General features: G+C 47.9%; 2 protein-coding genes across 2 annotated transcripts in view; one reads left to right on the top strand and one right to left on the bottom strand.

Moving 5' to 3' along the window:
- LOC147641146 (NAD(P)-linked oxidoreductase superfamily protein) overlaps positions 1–24,693 on the bottom strand; it is a 76,717-nt gene that overhangs the window by 887 nt on the left and 51,137 nt on the right. The window contains exons 8-9 of the mRNA XM_086818638.1: positions 3,066–3,233; positions 47–129 (exon numbers count right to left, since the gene is read on the bottom strand). Coding sequence (XP_086674764.1) covers positions 47–129; positions 3,066–3,233 — 251 coding nt within the window. The remainder of the gene's footprint in view (positions 1–46; positions 130–3,065; positions 3,234–24,693) is intronic.
- Positions 6,685–24,331, top strand: LOC147641147 (uncharacterized). Its single transcript, XM_086807946.1, has 6 exons — positions 6,685–6,787; positions 12,919–12,951; positions 17,478–17,502; positions 17,663–17,705; positions 17,816–18,370; positions 24,176–24,331. The coding sequence occupies exons 1-6, from the start codon at positions 6,685–6,687 to the stop codon at positions 24,329–24,331; spliced, it is 915 nt and encodes a 304-aa protein (XP_086664072.1).

Below are 24,693 nucleotides of genomic sequence, written 5' to 3'. Positions count from 1 at the left end.
TCCTCCTTAAAGTTCTGTAGCAACAAAGAATGTTAGCTTCACATACCTTTGTCAGAAACTCTTTGTTATAAATCTGCCCTCGAGGTCCAGAAGGTGGCCTTTCAGGGGTATACTTCCCACTAAGCACACCTACAATTTCAAGGGAAAAAAAGGCAATGTTTTGTGTTATACTGGCCACCATAAATGCTACACCCAAAAACACACATGAGATCATGTCATCAGCTTCAATCCCTTAGAATAAATTAGCTCCATTGCTTTTTCACAAGGAGACAGTGAACAGTATTGTGTTATTGATGTGATACACTACAGGGCTATGAATGCGCACCTATGAAGGGAGCTTTGATGGCCGATTTGAAACACTAAGACCAGGTGCAATAGGCAAAAAGCCAAACTAATGGAATGTAGTGTGACTGTGTGTGGTCCAGGCGGCCCTCCACAATGACTGTGTGGTATGCACAGACCAGGTCATAATCACTGTTCCACATCCATTAGCCAATCCTGTTAGTGACCTATGGTCCTGCCACAGCTTCCAGCAGATAATGCTAACCATAAGAAACTTACTGTCCTACCATAGCTTTGGGCCCATCAAAACCATCTGTCCATCCATTTGGGCCCCACCACCTCAAGACAACATGTCAGTCTACTAAGCCCATGTGTGGATTGTTATGGGGATAACGGTCCATGCAAGCATGTAACCTATTTTTATCTACTCCATCCCACCACCATTAGGCCTCATAGGCCACCATCCTGTGTAGACACATGGACACCAAGCGCCCAAACAGCTCCACCAGGGTGACTACTCATAATGGACCGTACATAGATGAGCTGGTTAGTGCCTCGTATTATAGTATGAGGGTGGAGAATGGACGTATCAGACTCTATACCCACTGCACTTGGATCACACCTTCGGAGCTCCCAACCAAGATGCACTACTACAAAGATCACTTCCTCATGCTCATTGAGGATGGATTCATCCAACACCCGGGCTACCTGAGTGTTCACATGTCCCATATCATGCGGATTGCGATTGGGTAGATATTGGTTTCATCCCACAGCCTCGGAGTGAATATAGGTAGAGCTAAGCCCTTCTTCAGAGCCGGGAAGCTTATACGGAGACCCAGAGAGGAGAGGATCTACCGATTATCCTACACAGAGGTTGAGATGGAGGAGCATTACACATGCCACTGCTGCCCAGTATACTATAAGATCCGCAAGAGGTTTCATTGTCTGTTTTGTGAGGGATTTGGTCCACTCTCTAGGATCATTGACTTCCCGGACCAGCGTTGCCTAGGCCTCTTCCTGCTTGAGCTCCGTAGACACAGGGACACTTTCTTGAGAGCTTTGGACCCAACCACCCCGACCCTTCGCTCACTTGCCAACCATCACCAGTTTCTTCCAGACCCAGGAGGTGGAGGACACCCATACAGTGGATCTTGTGGACCCACCTCGAGCTGCTCCGGACCCACCTCGCCCGAGAGAAGTTACCTCGGACTGGGCCTCTGCATTCCAACATGATCGACGCCCCTGCCCCCTGGATGTTGGCCACGATTCCCTCATCAGCTCCAAATCCAAGACATGCTCCATCGCCATCGAGCTAAGAGACACCTCTCGGCCATAGTCATTAGCCCCATGCTTGATATTTTGAAGAGTGGTATACCATCTATTGGGGGCTGATGCTCCTCTCATGTTCATGTTCCTGGTATTCCATGATGAGTTTCCATGAACAGTTTTGTATCACCCCTCAAAGATAGCTATGTTTTGTTTCTTTTTTATTTTCCATTCCATGAAGAGATGCCATGGACATTATTGTATCACTTTGGTGTCATAGGCCCATTGGGTCTTTAGTAGACGCTTAATCTCTCTCTCTCTCTCTGTATCAGATCCACCATGATGTAACTTTTGGTCTCATAGGTCATTATGGCCTTTTGAAGACGTTAATATAACATTTCATTTCATTTCATTTCTCTCTCATATGGCTGCCTTGCATTTTGTGTATGTTTTTAGGGTTTCTGGGTTTCTCTGCATTTTAAGGTTTCCGCCTGTTATTTAGTGGTTTTGGCTGTGTTTAAGGCTTTCCATGTGTTATATACATATATATATATATATATATATATAGAAAGTGCAATTTATAACCTCATGTGTTCTAGGGTTTCAATGTGTTCTACGTTTCTGCCAGAGTTTTAAGGTTTTCTCTATATTTAAGTGTCTCTGATGGGCTCCCTGTATTTTTAGGATTTTTTTTTCTGTGCAGCAGTGCATGCCCCCTTCTCCAACACTGTGAGGTGCACACATTGACTTGAAGATTCTTCGAGAGCACACAAAAACAACAAATAATCAGCAAGCAGGTTTCCAACCTTCTCAGAACACCATTGCTCGTTTGTGATAACCCTGCTCCTGATGGAAAGTAGACTTAAAGGCCATGGGCTATCTGCTATATTGTGGACTAGAAGATGGTTACCTGAGATGGTCTAAATCAACTCCTTGCTGCTGCAAAACGTTGAAACCAGTCAAAGTGTGGGAGCGCAAAGATCAAGCCATCACAACATACAGGAAACATCCTATTCATTCAGGCCGCCTACCTATTGACATCCTTGAGATGCCAAGGGCAGTTGATTACAAACTCAATATTTGTTGGCACCGTGGACAAGGTTGCCCACCTCCGAAGCAGTCAAAGGCTGGGGTAAAAGACAATCACAAGGGAGGACGCAGGCAACACGGGCCAAAGAGGCAACAATTGGAAACAGCAGCACATACTAAGCAGCTCATCGCATATGGAGGAGGCAGAACAAGCAAGGTCAATTGGAGAACTGCCCAGAACAGCAGGCAAATCTGGGGCCAGCAGGAGCTCCAGATCATGACCTATAAACACAAGCCATTGGAAGTGATCCTTGAGTATGAAGAAAACGTACAAACTCTGAATACTTAAAAGTACAAATACACTGTGCAAAAAATGGAAACGCCATAGAGGTGGCTGAAAGCACCAACATAAGCCAGAGAAAGATGAAAGAGCAAGTCTTAGAGTTTGACACAATTAGTAACAGCATAACAAAGAAAACTCGGCATACCTTGCGCAATAGGCGAATACGCTATGAGAGTCACACCTAGTTCCATGCATGCCTTCTTAACACCATTACTTTCTGGGGCTCTGTATATCATACTGTAGTTGACTTGATTTGATGCCAAAGGAATACCCCGTTTTTTCAATTGAGCATGTGCATTCCGAAGCCTTTGCTCTGCTCACACCAAGTCTACTAGTCATAAATACCTTCATAAGATTGGAATACGTCCATGCTTATAACTTGAGAGATTTTTGACACCTTATTGAAAGCATTTTCTTGAGAAACAGAATCAAAGGCATTCAAGCACATTAAAAATATCTTACACACAAATGACTGTGCTCAGAAGACCATCAGAAAGTTTCGCAACTTTAGGAAGTCGGTAAAAAGCAATAATCATTAAAAAGCTGCCACAGACCTGAGTGAGTAAGCATATGCTACAAAATTGGTGCAAACATCTGGTGTGAATCTGGAAGGGGAGGGATTAGGGTTTAGGGCTTAAAGCATTATAATGCCAAACCACTCCAAGTCATGTCATAAATTTGTCTTGAACATATGTCATTTAGTAGACCTTGCCAGGAGTGGAGATTTTTTTTTTTGTTTTTGTTCTCTCTTTTTTTTCCCTTTTTTTTTTTTTTTGGGGGGGGGGGGGGGGGGGGGGGGGAGGGGGCTGTGTGCAAACAATGGGGTGAAAGCTAATGGGGCGGGGCTGAGCAGGGTTGGAGGAGTGGGCAGTGCGGGGAACAGCACGGGAGGATGTCGGCAGCGATGGGAGAGGCAAGGTGTGAGTCGAGGTTGAGGGAAAGGTGTGTCGGAAGTGGGGCTGGGGCGAGGAGGGAGAGGAGTTGGACAGGGGGGAGGCAAGTCGTGCGATAGGGGGGGCGGGTCGTAGATTTGGGGGGTGTGGGAGCCCTTAAGGCGAGGAGGGTGGGTCGAGTTCTGAGAGAGAGGGAGGGGGTGGAGACGAGTATGAAAGTGGAGGTGAGGTGAGCAAGGAGGAAGGAGGCAGACATGAAAAAGAAACCGAGAGAAAAGCCTAAAAAGTGATGTGGGGGTGAAGGTGCTTGTGGACAGCCTGAAAGGAGATTACGGAGAGGGTGGAGGGTGAGTAGGATGATTGGCCGAGTGGATGGGTGGCCGGGGCAACTCAGACGAGAGAGAGGGCCGAGTTGACAGGTGTGAGGGAGGTGAGTCCGACGGAAAGGGGGAGGCAAGTGGGAAAGGGGGAAGTGTGAGGGAAGGTTTTTTCTTTTTTGTTTTTTTTTTGGGAAACACTTTAGGAGAAGCTCCATGACTATATAACTTAATCCTAGACCCATTCACCAAGGGAACCAACATATAGAGACACACTTTGAACAAAATTTTACACCGAATAGACAAAAAAACAAGAGTCATTTTGAGCAAAATGCGCTAATAAAACATCGATGGCACACTGATTATGTGATTGATAGTCTGATAGATACAAAGAGATAAGTACATGCCTCATGGGCAGTGAGGGTTACAAAAAAGAGTGGGTACAAAATAGAGATACTAGATAGATCATAGATGATAGATCACAATAGATCATGGCCATTGGCAATGGGCACAAAAAAGGTGAGATGGCTCAAGGCTCAAGAGTCAAGCCTCAAGCTCCTGAAGTGCTAGCCTCGCGAGAGGCTTGGAAGTCAAAGTCGTCGATGCCATTTGAAGCCTCCTCCTTCCCCTCAGGCTGTAGGCTGTAGCTCCTCCTCTACCTCCTCAAGATGCTCCTGAGCTGCAGGATCTTGCTGTGCCATCTCCCATTCGGTGAAGGGATCCGCCTTCCCTGTTGCTGTCGCACATAGCATGCGCAAGTTAGCGCTCACAAAAACCAAATCACTTGCCCTTTGCACTTCAAGGCGGTTCCTCTTCTTAGAGGCAATGTGACTGTAAACGCTCCAAAGTTGCTCCAAGCAACTAGAGCTCACAGCCTGGCTAAGGATGCGAATAGCCAAGCACTGCAACTCCGGCCCATTTGATCCGTAATCCTCCCACCAAAGAGGAGACCCAATCTTGAGGCGGTCAAGCTGTGCATCTAAACATCCAAAAGATCCCTGCCACGTCCTGTACTGAGGTAGCTGGTCTCTGATCTTCCACTTGATGGTAGGGTCGGGCTCTAAGCGCTCCAAAATGATCCGCCATCCCCTGCTTACTTCCTTGTCGGCCTCTTGCTTTCTGCCCTGGAACTCTGGATCAACCACAAAGGCAGCCGCATGAAGAGGGGAGTAGTAGGAGTTCCACCTGGACTCACATAATGAGTGGATCTCCTCAAACTCGGCCCTGTCTGGCACAGGCTGCTCGAGTGACTCGATCATGCGATTCATGGCCTCATAGACCTTGCCGATACATGGTTCACGGCCGTCAATGACTCGTAGAAGGTGAACAATAGGCTTGACCAGGGCGTCGAGTGTCTTCACCTTCTCCCACCAAGCGGCATCGTCGGCGCGATCTCGGCACGTTCTCCCTATTGCCGATTTTGACTGCGGCATGGCAGAAAATTCATCACTAAGGAAAAGCCCTCTTAGGGCTCCGCCACATGTAGACAAGCGGCCTAGCATGAGGAAGTTGTATGCAAACCTTGTCTCAGAATACTTGAGGAGGGAAAGAGTGCTCCTTTTAGAGAACTCATGTCGCAGCCTTTGGTGGTTGAGGACAAAGGATACAAGCTGGTTAGCCTCCTCAATGGTGGGTGCAATCCATGGCAAGGCACCTATGTCTTTGAGGAGGTTGTTGAGACAATGGGCCATGCAAAAAGAAACTGTGATGGATGGATACATTGACTCAATAATGGTCCCGGCTGCCCTATTTGACGCCTCTCCATCCGCCACCATGCTGACCACAAGCTCCGGCCCAATGACCTCGATCGTGGACGCCCATTCCGCGGCAAGCACATCCACGGCCTTCCCAGTGCCACTCGCATCATGTGACTCGATGAAGTACACTTTGCCCCTTGAGTAGGCCACCACTCCATGGATGGAGCGCTTGCGCGTGTCACTCCATCCGTCTACAATGAGAGAGACTCCGTTAGTCTCCCACGTTGCCTTTGTATCCGCCGCCACGTGCTCAACGGCCAACTTCTCCCTATCAAGCAAAGTGGTGCGAATCTTTTCCGATGAAGGTGGCACATAAGAGGGGCCATATTCCCCGATCTTTGTGGCCATCTCACGGAAGTAAGGAGACCTATTTCAAGCAAGGAAAACCATGTAGCATGTTAGCTTTTTTTGGCAATATGACAAATGCTTTGAAGCATGAGACATTTAAAAAAAAAAAAGAGTGAAGAGAATTGAGTCTCGACTCTCACCGTTGTTGGGGTAAAGGCGTTATGCCCACCCTTATAGTGTGTACAAGCCCATAAGTTATAGTACATAGTACACTTAGTACTTTTAATGTACTAAGTGCACTATGTGTACTAGTGCAATATACATGTGTGATAGGGGAGTCACACACTCATACCTCATGAGTTGACTTATCCCCACAACTCTCTCTCTCTCTCTCTCCCTTGCTTCTCTGTGTATGTCTCCCACATGACCTAACCCTACTTCCTTCTCTCACACAACTGGTATCAGAGCCAATCTGCAGCTCTCTGCATGTGCAGTATTCTTCCAACACGATGGTGGGCGTGGAGCTGGTGAAGCGGGAGACTAGGCAGTCGGTAGAGGCAATCGCAGGCAGACAAGGCGTGCAAAAACGCTGGCCATTGATAGGCGAGTGTGGTAGCTCTACACGGCGAAGCAGCGCTGGCCCTTCAGCGTGAGCAGCGAGTGGATACACAGTCGACTACAAGCGTGTAGCGCTGGGCGTTGGCTAGCGCTAGGCGAAACATAAGCGGTAGCTGGAGGCGTCGAGCGTAGGCTGGGCGACAATACAACCGGCTACCTTCGCTAAGCGAGCGAAGAAGCCAAGGACACGAAGGCAAGGACGCTCATTGGCGGGCGTTGAACCATTAGCGACTTGTGCTAGGCGAATGCACGAGCGTGGAGTTCCTTCTACCTGCGCTAGGCGAAGTGTTGGGCGGACAGGCTGACGGGCGGAACAGAACGGACCCTTTGTCCTTGCCTTCTCCAAAGCGTAACAACGCTTACGACCAGCAGCGCTCGCAGCAGGTGAGGTAGCGAGGAGGCCAGCGAGGAGACGTCCACGAGGAGATCTATGCAACCTAGCATCCGTACACGCACAGCAATCTGAAGGCCCGCACGTGGGAGAAAAGCTCCACCACTCCTCTGCGTGAGATTTTTTGAGAGCTTTTCAGCAAAATTCTGCATTTGCCCATCGCCAACCCCACAGTGAGGAGTTTTCATCAGCACAATCTTTCAGCATCAGCACCAAATTCATCAACCCGCCTGCAAATCAGAGAAAAATCAGAAAATTACAAGGTATTTTCCTCAATTTTTTTTTGGGACTTGCAATTGAGCAGGTACAATCAACAATTGAGCAGATACAGGTGTCGAATTGCTCAATTTTTGAGCAAAATTGGCAAAATTGGGTGACATTGGTCACAATCAGGATCAATTTGCAGGAAATTGGTCACAATCAGGATCAATTTGCAGGAAATTGGTCACAATCAGGATCAATTTGCAAGAAATTAGATGTCGAAATTTGGGGCTTTTGATGTAATTGTGCAATTAAGCACTCATACATGCTGTATGATGTGAAAAATAGCACATTTGGGCAAAATTGCAGCAAATTGCAGTGCAAATCAAGGGGCTTTTGTGCCGATTTGGTTGATTTGCATGCAGGCGATCGCATTTGATGCTGTGGATAATGTGCAGATGCCTTACAAGCACTCAATGTGCCTGTGAATCAAGGGGCTTTCATTATTTGGATGTATATGTGGCCAGGGGGAAGCATCGTGAACACTCTGGATGCCTTCATGTGCGTCAATGTACCATGTATGATCAGAAATTGATCTTAAATCAAGGGGCTTTTCAAGTTCGTATGCTTGTTGAGCTTGGCAAAGCAGCAGGCAAGACATTTATGCCTTGAATCCTCAAAAATCAGCTTGCAGTCAAGGGGCTTTTGCCCAATTTCTGTTCGGGACTGTTTTATGCAGTGTTCGGGACTGTAAAAGTCTGATTTTCACTCATTTGGACAGCCAGGAGAGCATTTATTGCTACTGTACCTGCTGGTACAGATTTGGCACAGCTTTGTGCAAGTTTTGGCATGGCTGTACACTGTTTTGAGTGACCAAAAGGTTCAATTTCAGCTGTTGTACTTGCCGGTACAGGTTTGGTACATCATTGGTGAGCACTTGGTCCTGCTGTACAGTACTTTGGAAGGGCAATAGAGCACATTTAAGGTGCTGTCCAGAATCTGCAGCAACCAGATTTTGGTGATTTCATCACATAAAGTGGGAGAAAAGTTGCATTCTTGCTTCCGCAGTGAGAGATAAAGCTTGGGAGAAAAACTGTGAGCACTTTGTGTGCTTTTGGTGCAGTGTTTGCACATTTTGCAGGGAGTCAGGCATTGACAGGTTGCATTTTGCTATGGCAACCACAGGTGAGAGTTCTTCATTGCTTCACATCAAGAAGCTTGAAGGCTCACATAACTATGATATTTGGCAAACCCAGTGCTACAATGTGTTGCTCCAGAAAAAGCAGCACAAGCCTATCAAAGAAAGGGGTGTAATGCCCGCTTCTCTTACTGCTGAAGAGTGGGAAGATATGGATGAGCTGGCAAGATCTACTATCATGTTGTCTGTGTCAGACTCATTACTTTTCAGCATTCGTGAAGAGAAGACAGCTTGGGGAATGTGGCAGAGATTGCAGGACTTGTATGCCCAGCAAAGTGCCTCAAGCAAAGTGTATTGGTTAAAGAAACTCATAGGTCTTCAGATGAAGGAAGGGGCTTCTATGACAGCCCATTTAAATGAGTTTAATGGTATTGTCAGCCAAGTCATTAATCAAAAGTTGGCAATGGACGGTGAGTTCAAAGCCACTTTTTTGTTATGCACTTTGCCAGAGAGTTGGGACACATTCAGGACAGCCACTAGCAATTCGAATACTATGCTGTCATATGCAGATGTTGAGGGTGCTCTTCTTCAAGAAGAGATGAACAGGAAAAACAACTCTGTTGGAAAGTCCAATGCAATGAATGCACGTGGGAGATCCCAACAAAGGGGAAAAAGCCAAGAAAGGGGAAGGAGCAAGTCTCGCTCCAAAAAGGATTTGGAATGCCATTATTGTGGCAAGAAGGGACACATTAAAAAGCAATGCTACAAATGGAAAAATGATCAAAAGGAAAAGGGAAAAGGCAAAGACAAAGAGAAAGATGAAGCCAAAGATGTAAAGCCAAAGGGCAAAAGTGGAGTCAAGATTGAAGAAATCAATGTGTCACATGCAGGTGGCAGTGAGGATGAGGTCCTATTTACGTCTTCACTTGATGCCCATTCACTTCTTACAGGTGGTCATGGTATGCACTCATGGATCATTGATTCAGGTGCCTCCTTTCATGTCACAGGTTGCAGAGACTTGTTTGTCAGGTATTCTGCTGGCAATGAAGGAGTGGTTTATTTGGGTGATAACCATGCATGCAAGATTCTTGGCAGAGGTGATGTAAGGCTTGTATTTTCAGATGGCTCACAGCTTATGCTCCATGATGTCAGGCATGTGCCTGAGATCAAGAAGAATTTGCTTTCTACTGGACAGCTTGATGATGCTGATTATGTTACCACATTTGGTAGTGGAAAGTGGAAAATTAGTAAGGGCTCACTGGTTGTTGCCAGAGGCTCTAAGGTGGACACTCTTTACTTTATGCATGCAGGTGTTTGTCACCATGCTAATGTAAATGCAACCGAGCTGCCGGAAATCTCTATGTGGCATAGCCGGTTGGGACACATGAGTGTCAAAGGAATGGAGCAATTGTCTCGTTTGGGTTACTTGCCTTCTCTAAAGTTTTCAAGTTTTCAATTTTGTGAGCATTGTATATATGGTAGGCAACTACAGTGCCCCCACAAGAAAGCTCTTGGACAGAAAGATGCTCAGTTAGAGCTTGTGCATACAGATGTATGTGAGATGCCTCAGCTTTCTTTGGGAGGGGCAAAATACTTTGTGTCTTTTATAGATGATGCCACACGCAAGGTGTGGGTTTATCCTCTTCGTTTGAAGAGTGATACATTCTCAGTGTTTGAGAAGTTTGTTGCTCTTGTTGAGAATCAAACTGGCAAAACACTGAAAGCTCTGCGTTCCGACAATGGTGGAGAGTACATGTCCAAACAGTTTCAGGACTTTTGTGATGCTAAAGGCATCAAGAGGGAGCTCTCTACTCCTTATGATCCTCCACAAAACGGGACTGCAGAGAGGATGAACAGGACCATTCAGGAGAAGGTCCGTTCGATGTTGTCACATGCTGCATTACCTCATGGTTTTTGGGCTGAAGCTGTTATGACAGCCGTTCACCTTATAAACAGGTCACCTAACACGAGGCTTGGTGGGAAAGTGCCAGAAGAAGTATGGACAGGGAAGCCTCCGTCATACAAGCACTTGAGAGTGTTTGGTTGCGTTGCGTACGTGCACATACGCAGGGAAATACGCACCAAACTTGATCCCAAGTCTCACAAATGCATATTCCTAGGATATGGTGACAGAGGTGAAATGGGGTATAGACTTTGGGATCCCGTGAATAGAAAGATCATACGTAGCAATGATGTCATTTTTGATGAAACATGCATGTATAAGGAGCCTGCAAGGCAACAGGAGCCTGGCAGAGTCATCTTTGATGATGATGGACATCATGGACAACAACAAAGGGCTGTAAATCAGCCATTACAGCAGGAAAACCAGCCCTTAAATGGTGCTGAAAATGGTCCAAATGGACAGCCAGAGATGGCAGAAGATATACCTATGGATATACCACAGTTAGAGGAGATACCGGGCATGATTTTTCAGCCTTATGGCATGGAACAGGAGCCACCAATGGGTGATATGCAGGCTGGACAGCAACCTGCAAATGATGGTCATTGGGTACGGAGGTCCACTAGACCCTCCAGAGCCCCTGACAGGTTTGTTCCAGGGGTTGACTACTTGATGCTCACTGACTGTGGGGAGCCCTCATGTTATAAGAAGGCTTTACAGAGGGCAGACAAGGCTCTTTGGGAGCGTGCCATGAAGTCAGAGATGGATTCTCTGCACAAAAATGGAACATGGAAGTTGGTGCCTTTGCCTGCAGGCAAGAAGGTTTTGCCATGCAAGTGGGTTTACAGGCTCAAAGTTGCACCAGATGCAAAGCCAAGATACAAAGCCAGGTTAGTGGCTAAGGGCTTCAAGCAGGAATATGGTGTGGACTTTGATGAGATCTTCTCTCCAGTGGTCAAAATGACCACACTTAGAGCTGTGTTAGCTTTGGTTGCGCATGATGATCTGGACTTGATTCAGATGGATGTGAAGACTGCTTTTCTTCACGGTGATCTCCATGAGGAGATATATATGCAGCAGCCAGAGGGTTATGCAGTGAGTGGAAAGGAGAAGCTTGTATGCAAGCTGAAAAAGAGTCTTTATGGGCTCAAACAGGCACCAAGAGAATGGTATCATAAATTTGATACATTCATGAAATCTCAGAAATTCAGGAGAAGTGACATAGATCACTGCTTGTACACCAAGAAAGCTTTGGATGGCAGTCTATTGATCCTCATTTTGTATGTTGATGATATGTTGATTGCCGGGAAATCTCGTAAGGAGATGGATACTTTGAAGCAGAGGCTGCATGAAACCTTTAATATGAAGGATTTGGGTGATGCAAATCACATCTTGGGTATGCGGATACTTCGGGACAGAAATCAGCATGTGTTGTATTTGTCTCAGAAGGAATACATTGGCAAAGTCTTGCAGGATTCAATATGGACGGGGGGAAGAAGACTAGTACTCCTTTGCCTCCATATGTGAAACTCAGTGCTATGGACAGCCCACAGTCGGATAGAGACAGGGCTGATATGGCCAAGGTTCCGTATGCTTCAGCTTGTGGCAGTCTCATGTATGCCATGGTTGCTACTAGGCCGGACATTGCATTTGCAGTGGGAGTAGTTTCTAGATACATGGCCAACCCTGGCAAGAAGCATTGGGAAGCAGTGAAAGGTGTCATGAGATACCTGAAGGGCACACAGGATTTGTGCATTTGTTTTGGCAAACAGGATGCATTAGTGCATGGTTACACGGATTCGGATTATGCCGGTCATCCAGATAACCGGGAGTCTACTACCGGTTATGTATTTACATTCACAGGAGGTGCTGTGTCATGGATATCCAGGATGCAGAAGTGCACAGCCTTATCTACTACAGAGGCCGAGTATATTGCAGCCACAGAGGCTTGCAAGGAGGCATTATGGCTATCTCGGTTAGTGATTGATTTGGGCTATACAGGGGATATTCCATTGTTGCATTGTGATAGTCAGAGTGCCATCCAGTTGGCAAAGAACCCTGTCTTTCATGCAAAGACGAAGCATGTGGATGTGAAGTATCACTTCATCAGAGAGGTGATAGAGAACAAGCAAATTCAGCTTGTTAAGATTCATACGGATGACAACCCGGCTGATCTGTTGACAAAGAGTTTGCCTCCGGAGCGGTTTGCTCATTGCAGACACTTGATGGGCATTGGATGAGGCCAGTTTCAGCCTTGATATGGCCTTGTATATTATCATGTACATGCTGATTTTTTCTTTTCCTTTACTTAAGGGCACTTTGCCTTTAAGTGGGAGGTTGTTGGGGTAAAGGCGTTATGCCCACCCTTATAGTGTGTACAAGCCCATAAGTTATAGTACATAGTACACTTAGTACTTTTAATGTACTAAGTGCACTATGTGTACTAGTGCAATATACATGTGTGATAGGGGAGTAACACACTCATACCTCATGAGTTGACTTATCCCCAGAACTCTCTCTCTCTCTCTCTCTCCCTTGCTTCTCTGTGTATGTCTCCCACATGACCTAACCCTAATTCTGTTTCTCCCATCAACCGTGCCGCGTGAAACGCAATGTGGTCATGGTAGAAGAACCTAGCCACCGACCTATCCACCTCATCCTTCAATTTTGGGTTCCAATTCTCGTTAAGAGTGGATTGACGGCGGATGGGAATGGAGGCACCCGATGTGGATGGAGTGGACTTGAATGGTTGAGAGCTTGAAGCAAGATTTGGGTTCCTCTCCACCTCCATTCGCATCGGTTGCTCTCGTGCTCTCACCACATCATGAGGATCAACGGCAACATGTCGCCCTCTCTTTGCCGCCTCGGCCGCCTCATAAACCTTGAGCTTCTCAAGAAGCTCCGCTCGCTTCTCAGGAGTAATGCGTGCGCGAAATTGCACTTGATGACCGGCCTCGTGCAAAAAGTGAGCTCGCACTTTGTTGGCGCCGCCACTTCTCTTGTAGGAACAAAGCTTGCAATTCCATGCCCTTGAACCACCGCCCACTCCACGACTAGTGTAGTGGACCTCATCCCACCATGACCATGTGTGCACGGCCGGCCTCCTTCGTGAAGAGCCCGCAACGGAAGATGTGGCGGCGGCGCCTTCACCTTGAGATGCCATGAATGATGATAGTGTGAGAGAGAGGGAAGAAGGGTGCAATAGAGAGTTGCAAGTTGCCGCTTGACTCTTGAGGCTTACAAGTCTCAAGAGGGATGGATCATGGAACTTGGAGAGAGAGAGAGATGGCTTGGAAGTTGGCACAATGTAGATAGTATATATAGAGAGAGAGAGAGAGGGCTAACTTGCCACTTGGGCCTTGAGGCTTGGACAATGGAACTTGGAACTTTGGAAGCTTGAGGCTTGAGCAATGAGGCTTGAAGCTTCAAACTTGAGTGTGGAGAAAAGTCCTAAAGTGTGCCTTCTTTTATAGCTGGAAATTTGCCCGTTTCTGCCTGTTTCTGGCCGTTTTCTGCCCGTTTCTGACCATTGGAGGCGTCCCCTCACCGCGTCCCCTGCCCATCCCGCGTTTCGGGAACGCGTCCCCGGGACGACTTCCTGCGTCCCCAGTCTGCACCGCGTCCCCCCCGTCCCGCGTCCTAAGGGCCGTCCCCGCGTCTCCGTGTGACTTTAGAGTACTCGATGGATCTTCACAAAGATGAGAGCCCATGGTTTTAGTGTTAAAATATTGCATCCCTCTATTTATGCTATCGTGAAGCTATCGGCCTGTTTTCCTATAGCCGACTGCTTCATGCACAAGTATATAAGAGGTGCTCCCTTTATTCATTCTATCATATCATTCCTTGCCCTATTTGTTGGCTCTTGTACTCTGTAACCTCAAATTAAATAAAGCTCAGTTCTTGCTTGCAATCTTTCTCTCTCTCATGTTCATTGCTTCCGCTTGTGCACATTCTTTCATGGTATCATTCGCCTAGGCTCTGGCTGCTGTACAATCTGTTTCTCTCCGTTTTCTGCTTTCCTAGATTCTCCAGGCTGTAGATCCTTCAAACAGTGGCTGCGTTTCTCCTTTCTTAGCTGTGTTTTCTGCTCTACAACCTCTCCAACTGCAGTCGGCCAGCCCCCAGGCTGCGTTTTCTTCTACAGAGGCAAGTGGAGGATGCCTTTCTCACCGAACTTTCAACTTGGGAGAATCAAGACTCAAAAGCTCACTCTGCACTTGTACGAGCCATCTCACCAGAGGTCTCCCCCGCCGTGCAAACATTGGATTGTGCTGCTTCTATTTGGAGAAAGCTGACAGACCTATATGCATGGGACTCTACAATGCGGTCTGTCAGCCTATTGGGTCAGCTCTTTTCTCTGTAGTTAACAGCAGGGAGTTCCATGCAGTCCTTTGTGATGAAGGTTAAGGTAATTCATGACCAATTAGTGGCAATGGGTACTGCCCTGACCTCTTCTCAGTTAGCTGCTCTCCTCCTCATCAGGCTTCCTGCAGATTATCACATGGTTTCCCGAGCTTTGCGGGTTCAGATCACAACATGTTCCCTTAAATTTGATGATCTCTGTACTCTCCTCTTGGAAGAGAAATCCATCCTAGTTTCACAGGGAAAATTGAAAGTTTCATCTTCTATTAGACCTGATCAGGCACTCTCGACGGTGCAGAAGAAAGTTCAGAGTCGGTGTTACAAGTGTGGAAACAAAGGCCACCTGTCAAAGGATTGTCAGTCAAAGGACAAAGGCAAAGCCAAGGACAAGGGCAAGTCTTCATGACATTGACACTGACTCGTCTAGTGACAATCCCAGCTCTCCCAAGGCCTTACAGTCTGGAGAGAACATGATTGGTGTCCTGCTCTGATCCTAAGGGCCTCCCCCCGCGTGCTGTCTTACAGAAACGGCTTGTGGGCGAGAGAGGGGGCTTTCAAAAGCTCTCTTATATTAAATCTGGAGCATGGGACCTGTGTGTCGAAGTTGCAAGTATAAAGACAGGCAAGTTCACTTGATGGTCCGGATGAGTTCCAAGATCAACCAAGTTTCCTTCATGGTTCGGATGAGTTCCAGAACTATTGGTTAGCAGAGACTATGGACAGGATGTGTTCCATGTTCATTTGTTCAAGGTTATTGGATGTGATGTGTTCACAGTTCTACTTTGAGTTTGGAGCCAAGCAAATTTTCTTTTGCTCTTTATAGTGGCATTATGTTCTCTGAAGACAACAAGCTGACATGTGAATTTTCTGAGGTGTACTCAGTACTGGCCATGCTGAGGTGTCCATGGTCGCACCTTCGTCATCGGTTTTCTTCTGACTTTTTTGCACACTTCAAGATGCACAGGGGGTGTTAAAATATTGCATCCTTCTATTTATGCTATCGTGGAGCTGTCGGCCTGTTTTCCTACAGCCGACTGCTTCATGCACAAGTATATAAGAGGTGCTCCCTTTATTCATTCTATCATATCATTCCTTGCCCTAATTGCTGGCTCTTGTACTCTGTAACCTCAAGCTAATAAAGCTCAGTTCTTGCTTGCAATCTCTCTCTCTCTCATGTTTATTGCTTCTGCTTGTGCACATTCTTTCATTTAGCCGAGCTTTTGAGGATAGATTTGTAGCTAGTTCACTTTGGGCTTGGGATCATCTCAGGCCAGCCCTCAGACAGATAGTTCCAATTGCCTCAGAGGAGCGGCTCCGGTAGCCTTTGGTTTGGAACCCCTTGAGGCCACATGTTGGGGGCCCAGCCTTGAGCACGGGACCAGCCAGGTCTCTTGGGAGATTGGATTGCACACAAGCAGTTACCCTAGGAGGAGCAAAAGAGAGGCCTGACAGAGATCCAGGGTTGAGATAGGCTCAACATCGACATTGACTCGGCTATCCCTCAAGAGTGGCTGATGCCTATTCCAGACCCGACCCTCCCCCCCAGTGTGGTTAGGAGTGTTTACCAGGCACGATATCCTTGTGGCGGTCCATGGAGCAGATGAGGACAGTGGTCTGCTCACTTTTTCTATTGGATCCCGAAGCAGACTAGAGAGATCAGAGCTTCCCTTGGAGGATTTCAGAGGCTGCACCTTGCAGAGGGTGAGGGTGATCGGTTTTTGGGCATGGGAATGGCACATAGATCCAGCACCGGCCAAGGTGGCCAGGGAGAGACTATGGCGGCTATGGATTTGGGAGTGCCGACCTCTCACACAGCTGCAGTGGGACCCAGGAGAGTAGACTTGGCATGATCCTACAGATCAGGAGGAGATTCTTGACACCCCCTTCTTTGCATATACGGCACGGCTAGGTTGCAGGATCCAGATGCCTGAGATAGATGGCACACCGGCAGCAATAGCACATTGGCAGTCACAGGACCTATCACAACGTTTCCTTTCACATTTTTTGAAAGAGGCTTTGGGATAGCTTTCAGCCTAGAAAGATCACACTCTTTCTTTGATTGATGGCACATAGGAGTTTGGCGGTCGGCACTTGGCTGGCAATTGGAGGTCAATCAGCAGATTGTCCGCAGTGCGACCACCATCAAAAGTCTCAGCAACATTGCCTTTGGGATTGCCCGAAGGCTCAACAGATTTGGCAACGGATTCTCCGCATCTTCGCTATGGACAGGGCATCGACCCAAATCAACACTTGGGGCACTATCGCTTGGGCCACAGAGGCTGGAGCGATCAGGGCTTATGAGGAGGATGGGGGAGGGCTAGCCCTTCAGGTCTCTCACCATCATATTGCAGCATTACCAGTCACAGCCCCTCCTACAAGTGACTAGCGGCTAGGCTCATGCCAGAGGTAAGAGATTTGCAGTAGCATCGTAGCCTGGCACATTTAGCGTGCTAGATGCAACGAGGCCATCGAGGGTACCCACAGTCCGCCGGCTGAGACCATCAGGAGCATATGGCTTGATATTATTCACACCCTCCGCGGTTAGTAGGGGAAGCTATAGGGAGGTTTTGACCGCATGCGAAAGCGGCGGGAAGCCTTCTTGAGACTTTGGAGGCCTGGCCCTTTCCTCATAGATAGAGCCGGTGAACCCCATTTGGCACTACAGACCACCTATGTGGTTGTCCCCCCCCCCCCCCCCCCCCCCCCCCCCCCCCCCTGTATAAGATAGCCTTCTCCTCACAGAGCGGCCGACCGGAGGAGCTTAGCCCTGGACAAGCTACCTCCATTTCAGTACTCCCTGGATGCACCCTCCCTCTCTCTCGCAGAGGCAGAGATTACCAGACTTATGAGGCAGGACTTGACTCAGCTGGACACTAGGAGGACATGGATACAGCCAACACACGAGCTTGGTACGAAGATGGCTTTCTATAGAGATCATCTTCTCCAACTCTCACAGAGGATGGGTTTGTGATTAGACCCAGCTACATGGATACTCATCTTTCTCATGGGGTACGGTGTGCTATTGGTCAGATGGCTTTCTATAGAGATCATCTTCTCCAGCTCACAGAGGATGGGTTTGTGATTAGACCTAGCTACATGGATACTCATCTTTCTCATGGGGTACGATGTGCTATTGGTCAGATGCGCACATCCTCACACCAGCTAGAGATTGAGACTGGCAGATTTAGGGGAGTACCAACTGAGGCCAGGATTTGTCAGTTGTGCCAGATGGAGCCAGAGACAGAGTTACATTACATATGTGACTGTCCAGTATATTATGAGATACGAGGCCGTTTTCACTGCCTATTCAGAGAGGGTTTCGGACCACTTTCCAAAGTCATGAGATACCAAGATCAAAGATGCCTCGGATTATACTTGCTGGAGCTGCGTAGACATAGAGAGGGTCTCTTGAGAGGAAGGGGATCAGAGACGGAGAGACACCTACAGAGGCAGATTATAGACTTCTTTCGACCAGAGATTAAGCAGTCAAGCCAGCAGGCATTGCAGCTAGCCCCAGAGTATAGCCGCACCAGAGGTACACTGATTCATCGGGCTTTAGAGCTAGGGCGGTCTAGGCGCCCCAAGGTGAGAGGCCCATCTCGACACCGACGGAGACTACAACAGAGGATCAGGACCATACTAGCACGGCATGGGAGAGGTCCAGTCAGAGTACTCACCATGGAGGACATTGAGGATATCCGCCATCAACCGATGAGAGACATCTTTGGATAGTGATGTATATGATGCTTACCTTTGTTGCTGGAGTTTTCCTTCCCAGATGTTATCCATTACGAGCTCGTAGTACCTTACTTTTCCCCATAGTAGTTGTTTCAGTTTCAATTACTTGTTTAGTTGTTTTAGCTTTTCTTACACAGACATTTATCTCTCTCTCTCTCTCTCTCTCTCTCTCTCTCTCTCTCTCTCTCTCTCTCTCTCTCAGTGCGCTGTGCTGCTCTGCGCTGTCCACGTCCCTTTTTCCACCCGCCCTTGCTCAGTGCACTGCGCTGTCCGCGGCCCTTTTTCCACCTGCCCTTGCTCAGTGCGTTGCACTGCTCTACGCTGTCCACGGCCCTTTTTCCACGCGCCCTTGCTCAGGCCCCCAAGGCAGCAACTAGGGGGAAATAGCCTCAATGAACCTACAGGAGCTGGAGGCATACATCAAGACAGTGGAGGACAACACCAAGAAGTTACTGGGCGAACAAAAGAAGGTGCTGGACAGGCTTCTGAACCAACATGAAAAACAGTTGGAAGGCCTCCGCAAGGAGACACAGGGAAAGAACAACAAGATTGAAGAACTGGCAGCCCAAGTGAACCACCAGGAAGAGGTGATTCAGATGTTGAAAGAGACCCAGCTGCAACAAACAGGAATGCCAGAGGCTGCCCCAATGATAGGGGAACTCCGGGCAGTAATGGAGCCCTAAAGGCTACGGTCAAGAACCATACAGTGGAGGAAGGGGAACTGAATATTCAAGAGGGTTTAAGGACTGACTTGGAGCAGTTGAAAGCTGCGAGTGATAAGCTGTGGGAAGAACTGCAGACCACTGAAGAAGCACAAACCCCCACAAAGCATCATACATGAGACTCTCGAGGAGGAGAAACGCAGGAAGTATAGGGCCCTCCATGCGCAAGTATGGGGGCTACAAGCAGGGGCTTCCCCCAAGGAGGATGCCATGACGCTTTGCCAGATGCTAGGAGTGGACAGGATCGCCCCCCCCCGCCCCCCCCCCCCCCCTTTGCAGATACATGGAGGGCAGGAAAGGATATGACACGAGAGCGACCCCTCATCATTAGATTCCCTGATGCCACCAGCAGACAGGCCTTCTTAGACAGGCGGGCTGCCCTCAAGGGCACACAGGTGTACATGGGAGATGATCTCACTCCAGCACAGGTGGCACACCGACGTGAGGCGATGGTGACTGTTCATGAGGCCTGCAGAGCAAGCAAGTGGGCTATCCACAGAGATGATAGTCATTATCAGTGAGCGTCGTCCCAAATAGGGACGCAGGGTCTATGAGACCAAACACCTGGGGTTGGCAATATGGAACTCCAACGGCATGCAGTGGTCGAATCCAGGAGGCTTGAGCAAGATTCCCGTTTTTTTTTTTCAGAAAGAGACTTCTATTAAGTATGAGAAAAACATACAAAAATCACAACTATAAGCTGGAAAAGAATAGAATCACCCCAATATGTAAGGTGAATTCAACCACTGAGGAGCATCATGATGCCATGTAAGACCTGTGGTACTAGAGGAAAAGAAGATGGCATGGTCCCACTCCTGCATAAATATCACGCGCTTCGCCTGCGTAGAACGAGAGGGCCCCTTAATGCGAGCCCAAGTAGTCATAAGAGTATGGATGATATCACCCCATATAGTACTAATGCACTGAGACCCAAAAATCTGGACACCCTCAATAGCCTCCGTGCATCTAGCTCTCCATATCTGCCATGCTGTAGATGCAGCTCTCCGATCCTCCGGAAGACTCTTAAAGGTCTTCCAAGCAAGAACTGTGTGTGCACATCTCTCCCATCCTGACCACTGCATATAACGAGATGCACCAAGTGGCCGACCAGCCTCATCCCTAATGAGCTCGTTCCACATAATAGGTTGTCGGTCAACCTCATCCAAAGACCTAGGAGGCCTTTACCGCAAAAAAGATCTCATGCTTCTCCATGCTCTGACAATGGTTGCAATAAGAGGGGAATATGGTGCCCTGAAATCAGCCTCTATGAACAAAAAACGTGTGCTGGGCATCCAGTCTCTCCCGACCTTGGGTGTACATCCGGAAATCTGAGACAAGAAAAAATCCTTCCAAGGCTCAATGCCTGGTAGAAAACCTCTGACCACAAGTTTGCAAAGCAACGCCCTGCACTGAACATCCGGATCGATAATATTCGAGCCCCACTCTCGTTTGGGTTGAATAACTGTGAGCCAAGCTACCCTGGCACGAGTGTCTGAGGTGCCATCCAAACCCGACCAAAGAAAATTGCGGATCAATCTCCGCAATTGGCCAATGCACGCACGACAGAAGCACCAACAAGAGGCAATAAACCAAGCTGAGGCAAGCAATACCTGATTAGCCACCAAAGCTCTAGAAGCTAAATCGAATCTATTGGAGCTCCAATGGAGGAGCTTCTTCTGGATACTCATAAGTACCGGAGCAAACTGCTGTGCAGAAGAAATATCAATCCCAACTTGGCATCCCAAATATCTAGCAGTGCATCCTCTGCTGATCCAAGTAAAACCAAGCTCTGCATCCCAAGCAACTCTCGGTGAATCACTAACCCAAAAACCAACAGATTTGTGCCAATTAATCAGTGCCCCTGCTGCCAAACAGAACTCCTCTAGTGCTACCCGGAAGGAACATAAGCATATATGTGAAGCCTCCAAGAACATGGCTGTGTCATAAGCTAACTCAGAGTCAACCAATCCCTCTTGACTACGAAGAGGCAACCTCAATCCCGAAATACCAGCAATGGAGCGGAGAAAGATGCTCATGGCCTCTGCAACTATGATATATAATAATGGGGCTAAAGGGCAGCCCTGCCGTACTGAGTGAGAAATCTGAAACCGCTCTCCGCTATCACCACAAGCGAGGACTCTACTGTGGGCATCACGATACATGCATGAAGCTCCCTTGATCCATCTTTGAGAGAAGCCCATATGGCTAAGAGTACCCTCAAGGAAGTCCCAATCCACTCTATCATAGGCCTTCTCAAAATCCAAGAGCACAATGGCTAAGGACTGATTACTCGCTTTAGCCCATTTGACGGCCTCCCAAAACGAGAAAATGTTATCAAAGAAGCTCCTGCCGTGTAAGAATCCATTCTGAGTATCATGAATGACATCCTGCAAAATTGGCTGCAATCTGATGCTCACTGCCTTAGCAAGAATCTTATAGGCAGTTGCCAGTCCCAAGTGAGATGATAGGTCTCCACTGGCCAATCAATGTCTTACCCCCACTCTTAGGAATAAGATAAATAAGCCCCTCACTGAGAGAAGAAGGCATAGAGCCTGTGTCCCACATCTCCCGCCGCAGAGCCGATGTGAGCACAACCCCAATCTCATCCCAAAAAGTAATGAAAAAAACAGGGGAGAGGCCATCCTCCCTTGGACACTTACCTTGAGGTAAGGCATGAAGAGCATGACTGAACTCCTGCATAGAGAAAGGGGCATCTAGAGCAGCACACATCTCCTCAGTGATGATCAAATGTGGCAATGCATTCCAAACCTTCCTCTGTGCCCTATGTCTCAAATCAAAGTGCAGCTCAGCACTAAGAAGCTCGCGATAGAAATCAATAGCAATCTGTCTAACCATAAGAGAATCTGAGTGAAGAGTGCCATGTGAATCCTATAACTGCCTAACACTATCTCTGGCATGAGATGGGCCGTGAGTAGCAAAGAAATGTTTGTTACATCTGCCACCCATCTGTGTCCAAAAGGATTCCTGGGCATGGAAACGGTACTCCACGTGCTGCTCAAGACAGTGATGAAGTTCTGCCCTAACAATACATAAAGAATCTGCAACCCATTGAGCATGAGGATGTTTCTCGTGCTCTTTCTGCAAGGCAGCCAGTCTACATGTAATAGCCCTTTCTAAATCCAAGGCCTCTTGCCTCTTAGACAAGGCACATGTGTGATAAAAGTCACTAATATCACAGAGAGCAGAGGCCAGGCTTTGAGAGGCCTGTAAGAAATCATGAGATCTCCAAATATCAAGCATACGACGCAACAGCTCTACATCTGAAAACAAAGCCGAGAAGCTCATACGGAGACCCAGAGAGGAGAGGATCTGCCGACTATGCCACATAGAGGTTGAGACGGAGGAGCATTACATATGCCGCTGTCCAGTATACTATGAGATCCGCGGGAGGTTTCACTGTCTCTTTCGTGAGGGATTCAGTCTACTCTCCAAGATCATTGATTTCTAGAACGAGAGTTGTCTAGGCCTCTTCTTGCTTGAGCTCCGCAGACATAGGGACACCTTCTTGAGAGCGCCTCGGCCCTAGCCACCCCGCCCCCTCCCTCGCCAGCCAACCATCACTAGTTTCTTCCGGACCCAGGAGGTGGAGGACACCGACGTAGTGGATCTTGTGGACCCTCCACGAGTTGCTCTGGACCTACCTCGACCGAGAGGAATTACCTCAGACCGAGCCTCTGCACTCCAGCGTGCCCGACGCCCTCGACCCCCGCGTCGGCCACGATCACCTCATCAGCTCCAGATCCAAGACATGCTCCACCGCCACCGAGCTACCTTTCCACGTGACATAGCTGAGGGAGACCTCTCGGCCATACTCATCAGCCCCATGCTTGATATTTTGGAGATTGGTATACCATCTACTCGGAGCTGATGTTGCTCCCATGTTTTTTATGTTCTTAGCATTCCATGATGAGTTTCCATGGACAGTTTTGTATCACTTCAGTGAGATAGCTATGTTTATGTTTTCTTTTTGTTTTATTTTCCATTCCATGATGAGATATGTGATGGACATTATTGTATCACTTTGGTCTCATAGGCCCATTGGGTCTTTAGTAGTCGCTTAATATATCTTTCTTTCCCCCCCCCTACCTCTCTTTGTTCATCAAATGCCATAGCCATGTTTCTGTTTGATCCACCATAGCCACCACTTCAATGTCTTTCAACATGCCTTTGGGATTTTCCGGAGTCTCCGCACATCTGGTGGCGAGTTCTCAGTTCCAACCCCTCCACCCTTTGTTTCGCCATGTGGGGGACAATGGACTGGGCAAAAAGTCCAGAACAACGCCAAAACGAGAAGGACAGCATTGGCCTCACCCTTCAACTTTCTCACTTCAGGAGTTCGGCCATCCCGGACTTGGGTGTGCTAGTGATGGGAGCTGACCATCGGCATCTCCACCTTGCACACCTGGCGTGCCAAATGCCCCAAGGTGATTGATGGATCTAGAACTCCCCTGGCGACAATGGACAAACATCATAGACGAACATGATACATACCCTTGGAGGGAGATGAGAGCGCCCCATAGCCGACTCGGACAGGATGTAGCGATGACGTGCAACATTTCTATTCATGTGGAGCCAGGGCCCTTTCCTTATTGTGGGATCGGACCACCCAACGTGGCACTACAGGCCCCTGGAGCCTGTGGAGCCAAGGCCCATTCCTTGTTGTGAGATCGAACCACCCAACGTGGCACCACAGGCCCTTAGTGTGGCTTTTCTCTCCCCCGCACCCGATGTCTAGCTGGAGAGGAAGCCACCCCCTCTCGTCTTTCCCTGTATACCTCGCTTAAGGTATGCACATGGTGCTCCACTTGAGAGCTGCTTTGTAGTTCGTTTTGCCAATGTTTTCTTTTATGACTAATGAAGGATCGTTTCTCTGGAAAAGAAAACATTCTATATCTTCCCCCACTTCCAGATCTCACTTGCTGCCATCATCATTTTAGCCAAAACCAAGTTCCGACATGTAATGCTGGTCTTTCTACACTGTCATCTGATGATTGAACTTAGTCTGAATGTTAGAGTAGACACGTTCCCACATGCAGTGGGCTACAAGACAGCACATATGCAGTGAACTATTTATTAAGAGTGAAATCAACGTAGAAGAACCCATGCCCAAGACATGCACATCTATTAACATGCAATGAGTGGTCAATACCTGATTTGGCTGCAATAAGGATAAGAGCTGAAAGTACTGCCAATAAGAGATTAAGCTGCATTAATGATAACGATCGAGCATATACTTGTCCTTATATTCTCACAGGTCAACAATTCCCTTGGCTAGTGGAGGGGGGAAGGGTTCAGCAGGAGCAGGAGCAGAAGCCATTTCACCAAACAACTTGAAAAAGGTTTACCACTTTTGAAGGTGGCATAGCTTGTTCAGGGAGCTCGAGATCAATCAAATTGGGTATTAGTAGCCTACAGAGTATTTAGGAA

The sequence above is a fragment of the Cibotium barometz genome, chromosome 2 (assembly GCF_041138505.1).
Source record: "Cibotium barometz isolate CiBa-2024 chromosome 2, ASM4113850v1, whole genome shotgun sequence".
NCBI classification, from domain to species: domain Eukaryota; kingdom Viridiplantae; phylum Streptophyta; class Polypodiopsida; order Cyatheales; family Cibotiaceae; genus Cibotium; species Cibotium barometz.
This window is presented reverse-complemented; position numbering and strand designations above follow the sequence as displayed.

What these genes read in the sequence shown, in the direction of transcription:
- LOC147641147 (XM_086807946.1), top strand. Translation starts at nt 6,685, where the DNA reads ATGGTGGGCGTGGAGCTGGTGAAGCGGGAGACTAGGCAGTCGGTAGAG. An exon ending in AGAACTCTCTCTCTCTCTCT is followed by an intron (nt 12,952 to 17,477) that starts CTCTCCCTTGCT and finishes GTCCCCCCCCCC; the next exon opens with CCCCCCCCCCCCCCCCCCCC. An exon ending in CCCCCCCCCCCCCCCCCCCT is followed by an intron (nt 17,503 to 17,662) that starts GTATAAGATAGC and finishes GCTGGACACTAG; the next exon opens with GAGGACATGGATACAGCCAA.